Genomic DNA, 19,283 nt, shown 5'->3' with positions numbered 1-19,283 from the left:
CCTGAGCACTCTTCAGGGCCCCTCCCTTCAGTGCTGGGTGAGGGGCTCAGCTTGTGTTTCCCAAAGCCTTCATGTACTCAGCAAATGGGCATTAAGAGCCTGCTATGTGCCAGGCACTAGGCCAGGATCTGAGGGTATGGGAGTGGAGAGGGCAGCCCTGATACCTGACTGAGCTCAGGGACAAATGGGCCACAGATTATCCTAGGAGGACAAGGAAACCACCATTACTTAGCAGCCCCTTTGCTTCTGCTTCACACAGGGGCTGGATCTGTTCCCATTTTACAGTCGAGGAAGCTGAGGCTGCCTCTGTGGCAAAATCCGAGGAAATACTGCTCAGTCAGTCCTTTGCCCAGAGGGAAGCTGGGAGCACGCTTCGGACTTTCCGGAAAGGCGGGAGTGCGTCTGTGAACTGGGAGGGGGTCCCCTTTCCCCGCCCCTTCCCCGCCTGGAGGCCGAGGCGCTGCCTGGCCCGGGAGGGCGGGGGCGGAGCCGGCGACGCCGTGGGGGCGGAGGGCGACCGCGGCCCGGCCGGGCGGGCAGGAGACGGGCGGACAAGAGAGAGAACCGGCCCAGCCGGAGGACCGGAGAAGGCGACCCGGCGCGCCGGGGATGTGACCCTGCGGCCAGAGGAGGACCGAGGCGGTCCCAGTGAGTGAGCGCCCGCGCCCCCGCCGGCGCACGGCCCAGCTTCGCTGCCACTTTCATTTCTGCGGCTGTCCCGGCGTGGCCCCGTCCGGAGGCGACCTCCGCCCCAAGGCAGGCTGGCCGCGGCGCTCGGTCCGGGGTCCGAGACTCCGAGCTCCGAAAGTCCCGGTTGGGGGTGGCGGAGTTTGGAGGGGGGCGTGTCTTCGGGAGCGGAAACGTCAGGTCTGCGCCTCTGGGTCCTACCACCGGTCTGTCCCGGCAGCTGGGCGAGTGGGGGTCAGGGGGTCCGGGGGCGGCCTAGGGGTGGACGCGGAGGACCGAGCACCGCTGGACAGAGTCCCGTCTCTACTTTTCTCTTGGATCTCTGCCCTCAGGGCGCACGCGCACACTCACGTCGCGTAGGCAGAGGCTGCATTCTTGGTTCAAACTGGGGCCAGACCTCTGCCAAGATTCTGGGCCAGGCCTGGGGAGCGGCAGGTGTGTCCCTGGCCGGGGGGTGGGGGGCTAAATGTCAGAAACAGGCAGGGCTACTCTGGTCTTCATTTGGGAAACCCAGATGCCCACCCAGGGAGTGAGCCATCCCTGGGCACTTTAGGAGTATAAGGACACCCAGAGTTAGGAAAGGGGCGGGGCTAAGAGGCAGAAAGGGCCCTAGTTTAGGGAGGGAACAGAGTTTTTTTGAGGGAAGGAAACCCAAATAAGGGCATGGGAGTGGAAAGCGAAGAAACAAGTGGCAAGTTGCTTGTAGAGATTACCCCCTCCCCTTCCTGAAGCTTGGGGAAAGACCCAGGGAAAAGACCCAGGTCTTGAAATTTTGTAGCCAGATGGTGGGAGTCTAGCTCACTGGTCAGGACACTCAGGGTGCTGTGGGGGGTTGGGGGAGGTTCAGCATGTGAGGGAACAGGAATTAGGTTGGTCTAATTGGTGGGAACATGCTTCCCCTTTCCAGTCACTTCCCTCTTTTCCCCTTACCTCCACCAGACCAGTGACCAGCCAGCACAAGAAAATGGTCCTTTATTCATTGTGATGGGCTGAGCCCCACCTTATCCCAGTTCCCAGTTGTGCCGTTGGAGATCCCCCGCCAGTAACTTGCTTTGTGAATGGTGGCTCCTCAGAAAGAGGGCCTCAGTTTCCCCATCTCTGCAAGAAGTGGGTTAGTTAGTTGATTTCTCAGGGCTCTTGCAACTCTGCAGTTCTGGATTCTAAGCTTTACTTAAACCCTGAGGATCAACTATATGCCAGGCCCTGACCTAGGCTGGAGGCTGGGTGGAGGGGAGGGACAACAGTGGCCAAAGAGCAGCCTCCCCCGCCCCCCAGGTGAAAGATATCTGGGTTTGGTAGAGGGGGTTGTGGGAGGAGATAACATTCAACCTGACCATGTATAGTCAGACAAAGAGACCAGTGTGACAAAACACACAGTGGCAGGAGGGTGCGGATAGGTTCAGGGATCACGCAACAAGCAACAGCACTGAGCTGGTGGAGAGGGGGCTCTTGGAGGAGGGAAGTGGGCAGGAAAGATAGGGTGAGGTGATGATTGTTGGTAACTGTTCCTAAAGGGGGCTGTGCAAAGGAGGAGAACCAGGAACCCCACAGAACCACAGTAGGAGTGGTTTTGGAAGCACCCGCCCCAAGCAGAGTTTGGAATACAGGTGGTATATGAAGTGTGGAAATCTCCTCTGGGGTCAGGAAACTCAGCATCCACACTGGGGACTTCTCTGGGTAGAAGTCAAGGATCAAGGAATGGAAGAGATGACGTTCCACAAATTTGAGGGATCTTTTCAAGAGGACAAGATCCTGCCAGGAGACCTGCCCCTGCTCTCCAAACACCTGTCATTTACTTGACCATCCCCATCCTGGCCTGCCTGTTATGGATACAAGGAAGATTCCTTGTTCCAGACTTCTCCACTAGCCTGACTTGTTGTCTGACATGACACCTCCTTCCAACTGTCACCTCGTTCCTTCCCCTCCATCCTGCCCCAGCATTATAAGAGATGTGAGAAGGTTAAGTGCTTCTAGGTCAGCTCTGAGGTTAAGGCAAAGCTTTGTTTGTGGCTGTATCAGCCTCAGTTTAGGGCTAGAGTCAGGACTCAGATTGGCCAGGGTCAGGGCCAGGTCAGAGGTCAGCCGGGAGTCACAGCTCAGTACTTATCCTACAACTCAGCCTTAGCCCCTCTGTCTGTGGCTAAATTCTGGCCTCAGCGGGTACCTGGGTCCACCTTTCCCAAGGGCTCACACACCCACAGGGGAGGTGAGATGACTACCACATGAGTCCCAGAAAACTGGCCTCTACCTGCCTGACCCAGGACATTGTATGGGTCAGACTCGTGCTTGCTCTGATGGTCACCCAGCCATGGTAGAGCTGAGACTAGAATCCAGGACTCCTGCCTCCAAGCCTGAGGCTCTGACTGCTGTTCCAAAGTCTGTTCTGAGTCTGGGATCCCTCCATCTGAGAGGCAAAACAATTTATCTGAATTCTAGAAAGGCCCAGCTGGGTAGATCTGACTGCATTCTCCTACCTCCCCATGTCAGGTGCGTCGTCAGTACTCACAGAACATGTACTGTCCAGAGCAGGGGGAGAGAGCACTGGCTTATTTTGGTTTGGGGTTGGAGGAGGCTGGCTTCGTGGGGAAGGATCTCTAGCCACTATCAGAGGAAGTGGCCCCCATCTGGACCTGCCACCTCCCCCTCTCTTCCAGGGCCTGTAGCCACACTCAAAGGTCACCCAGCTGGCCCTATGAGGGCCCTTTCCTCTTTCAGGGTAATAAAAGGAAAGTACATTTTTGGTAGAAAAGTCCCTCCTGCTCCCTGGGAATCCCCGGTGGCCGGATGGACTACGGGATATCCCAGAGGAAGCTGAAGGCGGGGCCTTGCCCCTACCCCGACCCCCAGCACAATGCAGCCAGGCTCTCCCACGCTGCCATGGGGCAGCCCCGGGGTCGTTTCATCCAGTCTTCCACCTCCTGGTGGCCTGCAGGAAGCCTCCCCACACCTCTCCAGTGGGCAACAAGAAGTCAGATGAGCACCTGTTTGGATCCCAGGCCCAGACCTCTGTGAGATGCAGCGAGAGGGGAGAGGAAACAACATGAGCCAGGAGAGCTGAGGCCACTTGGCAGGGGGAGCAAGGGTAGCCTGGAGACAGGGCAGGAGCCCTGGCCCTGGGGATGGGAGGGTTTAGACTCCAGGCAAAGGCTTTAGAGACAGGCCCAACGCTGAAGGCATGAAGGAAATGATGTGTCAGGGAGTCAAAGTTTTTCCGTGAGGACCTGACCACCACTCTCCTTCTGTGCCCTTGGCCCTGGCAGGCTATCCACAGGTCCCACTCCTGGACACCTGGCCAGCCGCCCAGCCCAGCCATGGCACTGTGCCTGAAGCAGGTGTTCGCCAAGGACAAGACATTCCGGCCTCGGAAGCGCTTCGAGCCCGGCACACAGCGCTTCGAGCTATATAAAAAGGCGCAGGCATCACTCAAGTCGGGGCTGGACCTGCGCACTGTGGTGAGGCTGCCACCAGGGGAGAACATCGACGACTGGATCGCTGTGCACGTGGTGGACTTCTTCAACCGCATCAACCTCATCTACGGCACCATGGCCGAGCGCTGCAGCGAAAGCAGCTGCCCGGTCATGGCCGGCGGACCCCGCTATGAGTACCGCTGGCAGGACGAGCGCCAGTACCGGCGGCCCGCCAAGCTCTCGGCGCCGCGCTACATGGCCTTGCTCATGGACTGGATTGAGGGCCTCATCAATGACGAGGACGTCTTCCCCACTCGTGTCGGTGAGTACCCCCCGGCAGGCGAGTCAGGCCCGGCTGGGGAGGGAGGGAGCCCCCAGAGCCTATTCTATAGATGAGGCATTTAGTTTGCCATAGCAGTTCTGTAAGGGGTTGGGGTTGAGGGGCAGTTATGATTTTCATCCCCGTTTTGTAGAAGAGGCAGCTGATCCTCAGGGAGGTTCAGTGTCTGCTCAAGATGGGGCCTCCTGAGCTGGGACTGTCTGACTCAAAGCTTGGGACTCTTCTTATCTGAAGCTTAAATGTCCCTCCAAGAGCCACCCTGGCCAAGACCACTGTGATTCTTAGAACCTTCTTGAAGAGATGCATCTAGGTGCTCCTAGCCCATCACCCTGCCTGGGCTGACTGACTTGCAACCTACTGTTAGTTCTGACTCTTCCCTCCAGGAAAGAGAAGGGGGTGGGGATTGGGAGGGCCCGATTAGATCTCTATCTCAGAGGAGTCTGAGGGCAGAATTTTCCCTTGTTAGGCCCAAGCCATGGAGCCTTTTCTTATCTCAGCTGGGCAGCCTGGTGAGGGTGGCGAGAGGGGATGAGTGATGTCACACCAGCCTGGCTTCCCCATCCCAGGGCAGCAAGAGCAGGTGTTGGCCCAGGAGCTGAGCAGGCATGACACCATATCCATCACAGCATCGTCACCCCCACCTGGCCCCCTGTTCCTCCGTGTTAAGGCTACAGGACTCAGAGATGGGTGGGGCAGGGTGGGCAAGCCCAGAGGGGAAAAGTCTGAATACTGAGGGAGGCTGGGCACTGAGTCACAGTTCAGTGCTCATAGCCCCTCCCCATCTGGGGCCTGCCATTTCCTGCACTATCAGGCCTGACAGTGGGCATCCGCATTTCACACAGGAGGAACCGAGACCAACAGAGGGACAGTGCACTGAGTCGGTGATTCAGAACTGCACCTCGGATCTCTTGGGGTCCAGGCCCCCAAGTCTAGGTGGTCAGGACAAGTCTGAGGATCCTGGACTGGGCCTGCAAGGGCTCACAAGGAAGCAGGGCTCCACCCCACCTGAGAGCTGTGAGGCCCTGTATGAAGCAGGGTGAACCAGTGTGGGCCTGTGTCTGGGCTCTTATTCCTTTCTAGCCTTAACTCTCAGGCCTAGGACACCCCAGGTGTCCATGCCTTAACCCTGCGGATAGCTCTGCCATAGCAGAGAAAAAGGCATAGTCACCAAGATCTCTACCCTGAGTGCAGGGGACTGTGCAGAAATGGTGCCTTTTTCACAGATGCTGGAGCTTCTCCCAGGAGGGGCAGGGGCTGTGGTGTTTATCTCTGCAAGTAATCCTGCCTCCAGTCTGTACTAATTCCTAGTATGGCCTTGGGCCAGTGGGGTCACAATCATGCCTAGATCACCATCATGTCTAGAAGGGTTTCCTTACCCATATCATAGGAGGCAAAAGATGCAGAGGACCCAGCACAGGGCCCAGATCAAAGATGGAAGGTTCTTTGTGTTATTGAATAGTTAAAGCGATGAGAGGTATCTGAACTAATTCTTGAGGATTTTGTAATTCTCAAGATGGGGAATTTGGGGACTGCTGCGTGAATGGTATGAAGAGGAAGGAGTTGGGGTGGGGCTGGCGAAGGAGGTTGGGGTCAGATCATGAAAGGCTTTGAGCAGGCACCATGCTGTAAAGTTAGAACTTAATCCCAAAGACCTGTGTTTTTAAAAATGGACCAGAAATGTTGATAAACTCCCCTTGGAATTATATCCAGGATATCACTGGGCAGCACCTATGGACACACATATTTCTGTGGGGAATCTGGGTATAACTTCCATTGTAGTCGAAGAAAGGTTGGTCAGTGACCCCCGTATGATTGCAGGGTCTGGCCCCGGGTGATGGGAAAATTGGGAGATGATTCTTAGTTCAAAGGGGAAAGGCACAGTGGGATCTATGCTTTTAGAGGGGAAGCAGGGAGAACGGGGACCCTGATCTCTCCATCCCCTGCAGGGTACTGGCCATTCTGGGTGAAGGGTGCCTGTTGCAGGAAGGGCAGGGTTGGGCAGCGGTTCATCCCTAAGATGCTGATCCCCCCACTTCTGCCTGTTCCCACCTCCTAGGAGTTCCCTTCCCCAAGAACTTCCAGCAGGTCTGCACCAAGATCCTGACCCGCCTCTTCCGGGTCTTTGTCCATGTCTACATCCACCACTTCGACAGCATCCTCAGCATGGGGGCCGAAGCACATGTCAACACCTGCTACAAGCACTTTTACTACTTCATCCGCGAGTTCAGCCTGGTGGACCAGAGGGAGCTGGAGCCGCTGGTGAGGCCAGGCCCCTGCTGCCTTCCCCTCCTTCCCAGGGCTAGCCACCAAGTTTTCAGATGCAAAGGCTACCTACTTTCAGAAAACCCAATACCCACATGGATAAATTAGGGGAAAGCAATTCATGGAACCATGGATTCTATACTTTATTTATTTTTTTTTAAAGATTTATTTATTTATTTGACAGACAGAGATCACAAGTAGGCAGAGAGGCAGGCACAGAGAGAGGGGGAAGCAGGCTCCCTGCTGAGCAGAGAGCCCGATGTGGGGCTTGATCCCAGGACCCTGGGATCATGACCCGAGCCGAAGGCAGAGGCTTTAACCCACTTAGCCACCCAGGCGCCCCGATTCTGTACTTTAATAGAGAATTCATTCTAGTCTCTGTTTATAGACTCAGATCTGCATCCTGGGGTTGGGGTGGGGGAGGGCAGGAAGGGCTGGATTCAGGCAGAACAGCCAGGCCTCATGGTTTGGGAAGGGGCTGCCTGGTAGACAGAACTCTGACTGAGCCCTACCTACCTTCTGTCTCTGCAGAGGGAGATGACAGAGCGGATCTGTCACTGAGCCCAAGCCTGGAGTTGTTGCCTGTCCTGTGGATCATCAGAACACAGAGTAGCTGGGGAGAGGATCCTCAGGAATCTGGTGGCAGAGGAAACTGAAGTCCCTGGGACCCCTCTGCACATACCAAGCCGCTGGACTTGTGGTTCTCAGGAGTCTGCCCATATGCTCCCTGACTGCTTATGAATGGAGAAGGAGGGGCAGAAGGAAAAGGACAGAAGGAGCTGCACCTCCAGATGAAGTCTAAGGGTGGGATGGGCTGGGTTTCTGCCCCAGTACTTGACCCTTCCTTGGCGGTTCCTGTGCCGGTGTGGGGCATGTGGGTGTGGCTGAGCAATAGTGAGAAAGGTACAAGAGCGTAGGCACACTGTGTGTGAGTAAGCGCAGATGACTCTGTGTGAGTGTGTGAGAGCGTGTGATTTTCACTGTGGAATGTGTCTGTAAGAGCCAGCTGCCTTAGACCTTCCCTGGCACATACTAGACCTTCCATAAATGTGAGGTAAGTAGAAGAATGGAGGGAAGGAGGGGTTAGGACCACCAGACAGTGACCACTATGCAAGTGATGGCAGGTCAGTGGTCTGACCATGTGTGTGAGTGCACAAAATATGACTGTAGATGTAGCTCTTTATTTGAACCTTCAGGCTACCAGCTTCCATAAGCATGAGTTCTGGGGAGCTGTGGGGATATAAGAAAGGAGTTCTGCCCTGAGTACCTAAACCCTTGGCCCACCACAGACACAGGTTCTGATCTGCTTAGCCAGAGATGCCCAGGAACTGTCATTTTACTCATCCCTTTACCTCCAGGAAAGCCTGATTATAGACAGCCTCCAGAGGGCTGGGGATGATCCCTTATGCCTACATAGGTCCTCTGGTCCTTAAATTGGGAACCATACACTCCATTCTAGCTCCCAGAATCTGTAGACTTGGCTCTCGGAATCTGAAGCCCAGTGCAAGATAATCCCCTAGCCCAAGGAGCTAGAGGAACTTGAATTCGGAAACCCTGGAGACTTGTATCCCATCCTTGGACAGGGAAGATGTATTGCTAGCGAATGGACTCCTCCAGGCTTGGAAAGCCCCCTATCCTGCAAGGACCTGCCTCCTGCCTGAGCCATCCCTGAGACATTCCAGCTGGTTGGACAGCTTTCCACAGAGAACATGGGATGTTCATTTGACACTCCATTACTCCATACCGCTGTGCCCAGCCCTGTGCCCAGACCCACCAGACTCTACTACACTGGGAGGCCAGCATGGAGAGCCAGAAAGGGCCTGGGGATCATCCAATCTCACAGAATCATCTCTTTACATAGGAGGAAGCTGAAACCAGGAGGAAGGGAGAGAGAAACTATCCAAGACCTCCCTGTGAGGCTTTTGTGGAGCTGGAGTAGAAACCCCAGGTCCTGACTCCCACCCCAGGGCTTGCAGATTGCTACATAGGGAAATGAACTGCATGTGGAAAGAGAGTTTGACAGCCCTCTCTAGAGCACAACTGTTCCTGCTTTGAGCAAGGATTTCTAGTGATGTCAGAGTGCCCCACTGCCCGTTGGGTCTGCTGGGGCTGTATGCTGAGCCAAGCCTCCAAAATTAACCCCTCTCTGTGGCCCAGCAGCTGCCTGATCTCTGAGGAAGCAGATGGGGCTCCTGGGCCGGCCAGCTGACCCCACACTGCTGCCTCTGGAGAAGTTCCAGAGGCAAACACCGACCCAGCAACTTCACCAGAGGCTCTGGGGTAGGGTGGGGTCCAGGGATCAGAGATTCCCTTGGGGAGGACTGTGGATTGGAATATGGGTTCCAGGCTGTGGCCAGTGCTGACTGCAGAGGGGGTGGGGAGACGGGAAATCTATTTTTGTGAAACAGAGGGAAGAGTTTATTATTGTTATTTTTGGTAAAATAAAGGAGGCAAACTAAAGCGGCCCTGGTGGGAAGCTGTGTGGTCTGGATGCCACATGGCTCCTGGGCAGGCTGAGAAGGGAACTGGGCCAGAATGGAGAAGGGAGGGTTTTTGTTTGTTTGTTTGTTTGTTTTTAAATTTTTTTTTTATTTTCAGCATAACAGTATTCCTTGTTTTTGCACCACACCCAGTGCTCCATGCAATCCGTGCCCTCTCTAATACCCACCACCTCGTTCCCCCAACCTCCCACCCCCCACCCCTTCAAAACCCTCAGATTGTTTTTCAGAGTCCATAGTCTCTCATGGTTCACCTCCCCTTCCAATTTCCCCCAACTCCCCAACTCTGAGAAGGGAGGGTTTTTTGTCCTGACATCCCAGGCCATGGGGAGGGCTGGCTGGTGTGGTCATGTCTGGCCTAGCTCTCTAGGGTGGAGATACAAATGTTTTCCCAGGACTCTGGGAATTCTGGACCCAGAATTTCTGGCCTCGTTTAGGAGTAGGGAGGGCTGGCCCTTGCTTCGTGGAATTCAGTCTCTTGGGAGTCTTTCCTTGTTTTAGCTCAGGTTCCCTGGCATGGCTGTTCTCACACTGAGTCCTTAGTCTGTGTGGTTTATTGGAGCAAATGGGTCAAGGGACAGAGCAGAAATACAGTCCTAACCCTAATCACAGCAAGGGAAGCCTTTCTCAAGAAAAGGCTGTTTGTTGGGTGCTGGTTAGAGCTCAAAGTGAGGGTGGTAAGACATGGGCTGACTTCTGAGCTTATTCCTCAGGAGACTTCTGAGCCCCTTAGCACAGGTCTTGCTGTGATTCCACTGTCCCTCACCCACCAGCTGCCCAGACAAGAGTCAGCAATGGGCCACCTAGAGCTCTTTCCTCTCCCTATGAGGGAAATAGGCTGGCTGTGTGCAGTGGCTCTCCTGGGAAGTAGAGTCCAGTCCCAGTCTGTTTCATGACCAGGTGTGGAAGTGAGGGACTGATTGACCTCTGAGCTCCTTCATTACTCACAGTCTGTGGATCATTCACAGTCATAAGAGTAATAGCTAACACTCCTTATGTATCGGGCACAGCTCTAAATGCTTGACGTGTCATAGCTTACCAAATCAGGTCTGTCTTTGGCTAGCTGCCTGGTTCCCTTCCTGGTGCCCAGTATCCGTGCTTTCACTGCTTTAGAATCTGGAAAGTCCTCCACTCTGCCCTTCTTTATTCTGGCTTACCAGAGGAGGCCCCGCCTACCATCCTAAAAGGCGGCCCTGCTTGCACACCTCCTGTGCCAGGTCACCATTACCTCCTGAATGGCTGGACAGCTCAGACTCAAAGTTCAGGCTCTGCATTCATAGTTGTTTTGGAATATACTGTGGCAGGGAAGGTAAATTTATCTCAGAAGCATGTGACCAAGTCCTGCACTTAAGGTGGGAATGTCTGACTACATCAGGAAGACATCACAAAATTGCTTTGAGAAATTCAGAGCAAGATGCTCGGAGAAGACTAGACAGAGGTGGAGAAAAAGGAGGATACACGAATAGAGAGTTGGGCTTCAGTAAGCCAGAGGAAAGCAGGCATTTCCCCTACCCCATAGGGCAAAACTTAGCAGGAGAGGGTCCTGTGAGAGGCAGTGTGTTGGAGGGAGAGGGCCAGTTTGGTTGGGCAGCCACAGCAGAAGGCTTTGTTTTCCTGTTTGTTCAAGATCCATAAACGTATTTAGAGCAGGGAATGAGGTGGAAGCAAGGCACTCTTCCCATTTTGGGGTAGAGCATCTACCTTTGAGTAAAGGATCTGCCATCCTTGGCCCTGATGAACACTGTAGCTGCTTTGAGGTTTCCTGCTGCCATTCCCACTGTCCCACCCCCAGAAGCTGTATGCAGTGCATGGTGAAAGGAGCCACTGAATCAGTGGAGGTCCACCTGCTTTGGGGGAGCCCTCCTGGAGCCCTTCCTTCTCTGAATCCTCCAGAGCCCTCATCTAGTATTAACTGAACTATGTACTTAGAGACATAGCAGTTTGAAGAACCTGGACTGAAACATAGGCCTGAGAGACTCAGGACCAGCTGGCTATTTCGATATTCAGGGAACAGAGAGAAATAGGCCAGCATAGCCACCGAAGACATGAAGCTTGAGTGTGCCTAGAAGGTGATGGGTGGGAGAGGTCAGGATATACAGGGGCCTTTGGATTGGACTGAGGGATTCTCTAAGTGATCAGCACAGAAGCTTGGGAGAAGGCCCCCTCTCCAACCTTCACCCAGACTGAGAAATGTAGCAAATTCCTGAATGTTCTCTCAGGTTCCAGACTCCCTTCCATCACACAGATGAGACTACTGAGGAAAGGAACAAAGCTTTATCAGGATGGTGGAATGGAAGTCAGGGGCTCTATCAGCAGTGCTCACCAAACCCACATAACAATCCTGAGACAGACAGGGAAGGGATATTTACTTCCATTTCACCAAGGAGAAAACACTCTCAAGAGTCAGCACCTGAATTAAACCCAAGTCAGCACTCTCATTCCCTCATTACACTTGCAGCCTGGGGGAGCGGTGGGGGTGCTGATTGAAATACTAATTTAAAAGCAGTTGGTTTTCTCCAAGAAATTAACTTTTAAGTGTTCGATTTTGAACTACTGGGGGTAACGCTTTGCTCAAGAAAACTCTTACGGTGAAATGACAGGTACACAAACATCTGAGGAAATTTTACAGAATTAGCCCCCGTTTTAGAAAAGACTGGCAGCATTTCCCCATATGCAAAAGGCACTTTAAAACTTCCATCCTGGCACACGGAAGCTCTCGGAAGCTCTCGGTAAATGGTAATTACACCTGCCGCTGCTTGGCTGCCCCCAGCCCGGCGCTTCCCCGACCTCCCGACCTTCACTAGAAAAAAAAAAATAACAACGTCAAGAGGAGCTAAGTCCCACCCCCCGCCCCAGCAATCTTCCCGCCCCTCTCTAGCACTTCTTCCCAGTTTACTTAGCTCGCCCCCACCCTTTGGCGGGGCGTAGCCATTAGGGCGCATGCGCAGCTCCTCCCCTCTCTGGTCGGGCCCGCTCCTTGGGTCTAGTACCGCCTCTTCCGCGTTCTCGGAGCGACCTGCAGATGGGTGCGCGCGACCGGTCCCGCGGCTGAGGTAAAGGCGACACAGCGAGGTATCCCTCCGAGCGAAATGGGGCGGGGGTCTGTGAACGAGTCCGTGTGCCCGGGACAGGGCAGTTAGGGCCTTCAGAGTGGCCCGAGGTCACGATCCGAGCGTGCTGCGGAGGGACCATGGAAGGGGACGCTTCTTTAGGGCTCTCCTCAGGGACCCCGTCTGTGACCTGGCGAGGTTCCGTCCGTGGCGAGCTCAGGGGCTCAGCTGGTGCCTGGGGTGAGGATTAGGTCGTGACAGGTGTCCGACGTCGGAGCTCCGTCGGTGGCCAGTTTGAAATCAGTCCCTAACACACCGTATGGCTGGCTCAAGGCTCAAGAGTCCAACATCACGAATAGATTTTCACGTGAGGAGTTTACATCTGTGTACACTGCCTTATTTTAAAGTTAACTGTTTTCATCCCAAAGCTCTTGACATGTGTGGGTTCGCTGTACAGTGAGGAGAGATGATGCCTGGTGTATTCTCTTTTTAGGGAGTTTCCAGGCTACCCGTCAGATGGTCAGTGGCAGATGAGAGGCCAGCTCAGGTGACACGAATGAAATGTTGGAAGTGCTTGACTTTGGGGTAGGTAGTCCTGGGTTCAGATCTCACCTCTGCCACTTCCTAATTGTGTGTCCTTAGTCATTTCCCCTCTCAGAGCTTTGGTTTGTCTTGGATAAAAGGGACACAGTAAGGTCATTGTAAAGGTTGACTAGGATTACATGTGTCACCTAGTATGGCACCCATCACAGAATGGGTGCTGAAGACATGGCAGCTGTGATTTCTTCGAACTAGGTCATTTTGGTTAGGAGTACTTTAGAGAGGTCCCTGGGGAAGAGTTGAGGTGACCTAAGTCCTGAAGCCTCCTTGGGCTTTATAGGTGGAACTGACCTTGCAGGATGGGAAGGGAACTAATGCTTGTTGAACATGGCTCATGTGCCAAGCCCTGCACTGGGCCATGGATGTGTATTGTTGCACTGGATCCTCAGCCCTCGGCCTGGTGCTTTCAGTCTTACTACCCTTTGCTTTAGCCTTTCTAAAAAGGACGAGGCTGGAAGTGATGTAAAGAGGAGACCAAGGGATTGGGTTTTCATATGGAGCTGAACCAGCTGGAGACTTTGGTGTCCTCTTCCCCAGTTTCTCCCATCTCAGCTCTTCCCTTTTTGTGACCCCAGAGTTAATTGGGTTCTTGACTTTGGGAAACCTGTTACTCTAGTATCTAGCAGACTTTGGTGGTTTGAAGGCCTGGTAAGAGAGCACCTCTCAACCTTAGACTGCATGAAGCTGAACCTTGGCAGAGAGAAGCTCTGTGAACAGGACCTGTGGATTCCAGACCATGCTTAGAAGTATAGGTGGTCTCCTGCTATGTGGTCCCATAGTAATCTGGCCCCTTTTGCATCCTTTTCATGGGTGCCCATGTGATCTTCCTCAAACAATGGTCTTCATCATGTTTTGTCTCTGCTCAGAAGCCTTGGCAGGCTTTCTTGCCTACTGTATAGAGTCTGGACTCCTCAGCCACATAGAGGAGTTCCCCCATAATCTGTTCCCAAACATCAATCCTGCCTTGCTTCCCTTTGTTCTCCCAAATCTACACCCTGTGCCTCAGTCAAAATAGCTAGTTTTTGTTCCTTAAACACTCCCTACATGTTCCTTTGCTTGCACTCTCTTCCTTACATTCCCTCTTCCTCCTAGTCTTTCAAGGTCAGTGTCTCATGTGACCTTCTCAGGGAAGCTTCTCTGATCTTGCGTGGATTAGTTGCCCTCCTTCCCATCTTCGGTAGCAGGGGCTGAACTTCAAATATAGCTCTGATTACTATCTACTTTGGGGTATGTCTCCCCATGTGTATTCTGAGTACACTGGTAGTAAGGGACCATGTCTATTTCATCCCTCCTCTTCCTGGCACATAGTAGGCCTTTGCAGTGTTTGTGGTTGAATGAGTCATTAACATTTTTTATTTACTCACTTTGGTCTTTGTTTTATGAGCTTTCAAGTTCAGAGTGGGCCTTTGTGTTTTTCCTTCTCTTTGTGCCTAAGGAGAGCCCTAGTTTAGGTTGATGATGCCCTGATTTCCGGCATCAAAGGCAAGAAAGTGCAGGAATTCTGTACAAGGCAAGATTTTTCATTGCTATTATTGTTCTCTTGGCTTTGCTGTGAGTTTTGTTAGAAGGAAGGCAGTGCTCTGTTCAAAGACCTGAACTGAGTGTGATACAGTTCATGCAGGGGAAAACTCACAGGTGGTTTATTAATCTATTGTTCTGCCTTTGGCCTTGGCCTTGGGGCTGGTCCTTCTCATTTGGGAACCTGCAACTACAAATTCACATTTTTCCTTGCCTTTCCGTTCCACAGCTTCTGTGGAACAGAAGGCTCTTTGATGATCATAGGAAAATACACATTGTTGATAGTAGAAGGAGCTTGGGAACCATCTGGTTCTACCTCTGATTTTACAGATGGGGAGAGGTCCCAAGAGAGGAGGAACTTGATTAAGACTGCACAAGGAATCAGTCAGTGGTGGAGATAGTACTAGAATAAAAGTGAGATAGTACTACAAGTGAAAGTCCTGACTCTTTTTTTCGGTTCACTACCTTTTATTTATTTATTTATTTAAAGATTTTATTTATTTATTTGACAGACAGAGATCACAAGGAGGCAGAGAGGCAGGCAGAGAGAGAGGGGGAAGCAGACTCCCTGCGGAGCAGAGAGCCCAATGCGGGGCTCAATCCCAGGACCCTGAGATCATGACCTGAGCTGAAGGCAGAGGCTTAACCCACTGAGCCACCCAGGCGCCCCAATCCACCACCTTCTAAATATCATATCTAACATTGATTGAGCACTTATTATATGGCAGATACTGTTTCCGTGCTTTATATCTAACACCTTAAAACTCTGTTTATAGACTTGGAAACTGAGGCAGATAGAAATCATTCAGATTTACTTTCTGATTCCATAATTCTGATTTTTAATATGGTGGAAATGGCAGCCATCTCCTCACCAGTGGATGGAACAGTTCTCCAAAGAGCTTGCTCCCAGATTGTGCTACCTCTGTGAATGAGAGCTGTCCTCCTGGCGATGTTCCCCCTGTAACCTGGGGACATGTCTTGAGAGGAATCCAGAGTGCTTTGAAAGAACTGACAAAAAAAATGAAGGAAGCCTATGAGTATTCGTTTATCATGTTTATCAAGTCAGTTATACTGTATAGTAAATACAGTTTTAGAATAAACGTAGTCCAGGATCTTTCTGTAAAGATTCCCAGTCAAGGGTGGCGAGACTGAATTCAATAAACACATACTGAGCTCTTGTTAAGTACAAAACCCTGGTATTGAGAAATATACACAGAGGAAAATAACACATTTCCTGCGCTCCAATAAGTAATTGTCTTCTCAGAGCCTTCTCCCTCCAGTGTAGTTGGAAAGATAGAGAATCACATAAATAACTGAAATCAGACTGACTGTGGTAAATGTAGTAAGGAATGTAAACAAAGTGGGAGTTTGGGAAAAGGAGAAATCAATCCCAACATGACCAAAGGGAGTCTAGAAAAGGATTCCTGAAGGTGGAAATTTATGCTGGGCTTTGGAAGAAGTTCATTCCTATGCGAAGCTGCAATTTGAGCAGTAGTTTAGAAGTGGAAAGGAGCAGGTGTTTTGTGTGTGTGTGTGTGTGTGTGTGTGTGTGTGTGTGTGTGTGTGTGTGTGTATAGGAGAGGAATGGACTTGGTAAGGAGAGGAAATAAGCTGAAATGGTAGATTGTGGCCAAAATGTCGAGGGGAGTTGGGAAGAAAACATTAACATTTATTGAGGGTCTGCTCTGCACTGTGGCTTGCAATATGTTAAATGCTTTACACATTATGATTTATTTAATCTTCACAATCCTACAATATGGGGATATTTATCCCTGATTTAAAGATGAAGAAGCCAGACCTCAGCAAGATTAAAGTGACTTACCCAAGGTCAGGTAGCGAGTAAATGGCAGAACTTGGTCCAAACTTAGAAGTGTTGGATTTCAAAGACCTGTGTTCTTTGCATTATGCTGCAAGCCTCCTAATACCATCACTAGGGCTCTGTTTACTCTGGCTGCATAATGGAGGCTAGTCTGGAGCAAAGAAGGTCCCAGAAGGAGGACATCAGCGAGGAGGCTGTTGGAATAGTCCAGTTCAGGCTTAAACTATGAATCACCAGCCTAACATGGAAGCTGCTTGGTCCAGGTCTGCTTGATTGATTTAATGTGTGAGTATTTCTGGCAGCTGCTATAGCACCATCAACCAAGTGCATTGGCATCCTTTGCTATTAGAATCTCAGAATCAGTTTACAGAGGCTGCTGGCATCCTTGTGTTTCAGCCATAGGTTCTAATGTGAGATTAGCAGCTCATCACAGAAATGTCTGGGGAGGGAACCCACTTGGCAGATACCATTCCTTCATTTTCTCACCCTCAGATTCAGCAAGAATCTATAATGGAGGAAAGAGGTCCCCACTCAAGACTTACAGGCTTACTAGGCTGCTTCATTCAAGTCCTCATTCTGCTCATTATCATCTGTGAGTTCTTGATCTCAGCTTCTTTGTCTGTAATATTGGGTCTATATGGGTTCACTTCTGAGATCTCTTCTCTTGCTAATGTCATGTGGTGCTTTGCTCTTCCTGGCTTGGGGTGGTGTAAGGAAGTGGCCAGGAATATGCACCTGGATTCTGAGAGATTAGGCTTTAAATTCCAGCCTCTCATTCTTCTGGATTCACAGTAGCTAGGTTATATAAAGATCCAGAATTGGACTGGCTAGGTTTGTGTCCTGGCTCTATCACTTGCTAGCTGTGTGGCTGGGGCAAGTTATTTAACCTTCCTGGTTTTCAGTTTCTTCATCTATAAAATGGGGATACAGGTATTACCTACTGCATAGCATTGTTATGAGGATTGAGATAACTTAACGTCAAATACTTAGCACAGTGCCCACCACATAGTAGGTGCTTAATGAATGTTAGCTTTAATAGTAATCATATTAACAATTATTATTAATGTCCCATTAGCTATTGTTTCTATCGAAGGTATATTTATTTGGGTGGTTTTCCCTACTGTCTTACTCTGACATCGCTGCCTTCTCTTGCCTTCCATTGCTTCATCAGGAAACTTTGAAATAATACATTGTTCTATCACAGAACTGCAAAGTGTAACGTGACAGAAAGTGCCTACAGGAGAAGGGTCAGTTAAAAGTCAGTGGCTCATTAGAAAATCTTACCTGACTTGTGTTTTCACCCACCTCTCTCCACAGTAAACAGGAACAGAGCAGCATACTTACTCCCTTTTGCACAGCCTTCAACAAAAGTGCTAAGTGAGCTTCAATTCACTTGCCAAAAAGTACGATAACAGTATCTCTGGAAAAGTGGTACCTAATTTGGTTCTTCTTTCTCTCCAGCTTAAAACCCTCTGACCTTAACTTAAGCCATTTCTTCTTGTTCCATTTTCCTTGAATATGGAAAATTTCCTTCTGATTATAAAGGCAGGATGAGATCAAGATTTTCTCATGAGAACCTTTTGTGTACTTAAAGCCAGAATCGAGTTAGGCCTCCTCTTCTCTTCTCCAGACTAAGCAGCCTTAGTTTCTTTTACCTCACTCTTAAAACCTATTCTCCGTGGCTTGGATCACATTGGTCATGCTTCTTTTCTTTCTTTTCAGTTTTCCTACTTCCTGGCAGTGACCCAGACTGCTTAGTCTGCTCGTAAGAGTCCAGCTAAAACAATATAAGGGAAGAATAACTTCAGGTGTTTTCATTCATGCATTAACATTTATTGAGTATTTGCCTCATGCCAGGCTCTGTGCTAGGTGTAAGTACCCAGAGAGGAATCAGACATAGTCTTCACCCTGTCCCCAGATCACAGGCTAAGGGGAGATGTGCAATCACATGTGACAGATGCTGTGATTGGACTATGCACAAGTGTGGAGAGCTGGGAATTGTTGAAGGCAATTAGGTAGAAACAGATCATCCATTCTGCCTGGACTGTAGGTCGGGATTTCTGTAGAGGAATGGCAGGACCTAATGCAGGAGGGGTAATCTGGGGCAAGGTTGTGAGCCCCTGAGTGACAGCACAGAGGCCTGGTTATTCCAGTGGAGTGGACCACCATTAGAAGTGTTGGAGCAGGGAAGTGACAGGCTCAAATTTGACTTGTGAACCAAGGACAGATACCACAAGCCTGAATCTTATCTGCCCTTCATGGATGTTTTCATATTACTTAAAAATAATATGACGGATTCCTTGTTTTTTAATAGGCCTTTTTTCTCTAAGACTTCTATAGAGAAACTAGTTCTTGAACTCTGGGAAAATTTCATTCCATATATACGTAGTAAGTTTAGAAGAAATGAGGGAATTGGTTGCCCCATCCATCTTAGACCCAGTGGCACGCCACTGTGTGTAGGTGTGGTCTGGCCTCATTCATCCTTTCCCAGCCCTATCCCAGGAAGACCTCCAGGAGGGAAGGGGGGGCTCCAGGGCTTATTGGGGTATTTGGTAAGCAATGCTGAGAAGATGCAGGCAGTGTGAGAGTCAGAAGTTCTTTCTGAGGAGGAAAAGAGACCCAGGAATTTGAAATGGTGCCAGAAGGAATCAGGGCCAACCAGGCACTTAGAATCCTGGGTCATGAATCTGAAAATCTTCATATTCTCTCTCTCTGCCTTTGTACTTTGCTGTCAGTTTATTCCTTCTGGCTGCCCAGAAGTTGTGGTTTACAGAGCATGTTCTAGGGCCTTAGCTGATCTGGGGAAGCCATATCTCAAGCTAGAGTCATAATTGCTATTTATTGAGTGCCTACTCTATGCCAGCCATTGTGCCCTGAACTTGAAATACATTAGCTCACTTAATTCTCACAACAACCTTACAGCATCGGTGTTCTTGCCTCCATTTTATAGATGATGACAGTAAAGCAGAGAAGTTAAGTATTATGTCCAAGACAACTTATTAGTGAATGGGAAGCCTGGAACCTGATTCTAGGCCCTCATGGCTCAAAAGCCCGTGTACTTTGTACCTCCGCAGCTCTTGAGTAGTTCTAAACAGCAGAATA

The 19,283-nt window shown here is 50.7% G+C and overlaps 1 protein-coding gene across 3 annotated transcripts; it reads left to right on the top strand.

Moving 5' to 3' along the window:
- Positions 1 to 559: 559 nt before the first annotated feature.
- On the top strand, positions 560 to 9,105 carry LOC111143091 (MOB kinase activator 3C). Of its 3 annotated transcripts, none has more exons than XM_022496558.1 (4): positions 560 to 648; positions 3,948 to 4,416; positions 6,491 to 6,693; positions 7,228 to 9,105. In XM_022496558.1, exons 2-4 carry the CDS (start codon positions 3,999 to 4,001, stop codon positions 7,255 to 7,257), a joined length of 651 nt encoding a protein of 216 aa, XP_022352266.1. In that variant the 5' UTR covers positions 560 to 648; positions 3,948 to 3,998; the 3' UTR covers positions 7,258 to 9,105. The 3 variants fall into 3 exon arrangements, with proteins under 3 accessions (XP_022352266.1, XP_022352268.1, XP_022352267.1); XM_022496560.1 differs by lacking the exon at positions 560 to 648 and adding an exon at positions 705 to 756; XM_022496559.1 differs by lacking the exon at positions 560 to 648 and adding an exon at positions 1,036 to 1,122.
- The last annotated feature ends 10,178 nt before the right edge of the window (positions 9,106 to 19,283 follow it).

The sequence above is a fragment of the Enhydra lutris genome, unplaced genomic scaffold (assembly GCF_002288905.1).
Source record: "Enhydra lutris kenyoni isolate GAN:26980312 unplaced genomic scaffold, ASM228890v2 scaffoldscaffold9, whole genome shotgun sequence".
Taxonomy (NCBI): Eukaryota; Metazoa; Chordata; class Mammalia; order Carnivora; family Mustelidae; genus Enhydra; species Enhydra lutris.
This window is presented reverse-complemented; position numbering and strand designations above follow the sequence as displayed.

Coding starts and splice junctions, on each gene's coding strand:
- LOC111143091 (XM_022496558.1), top strand. CDS start 3,999: ATGGCACTGTGCCTGAAGCAGGTGTTCGCCAAGGACAAGACATTCCGG. Junction 4,417..6,490: donor CGTCTTCCCCACTCGTGTCG/GTGAGTACCCCC, acceptor CCCACCTCCTAG/GAGTTCCCTTCCCCAAGAAC. Junction 6,694..7,227: donor AGAGGGAGCTGGAGCCGCTG/GTGAGGCCAGGC, acceptor CTGTCTCTGCAG/AGGGAGATGACAGAGCGGAT.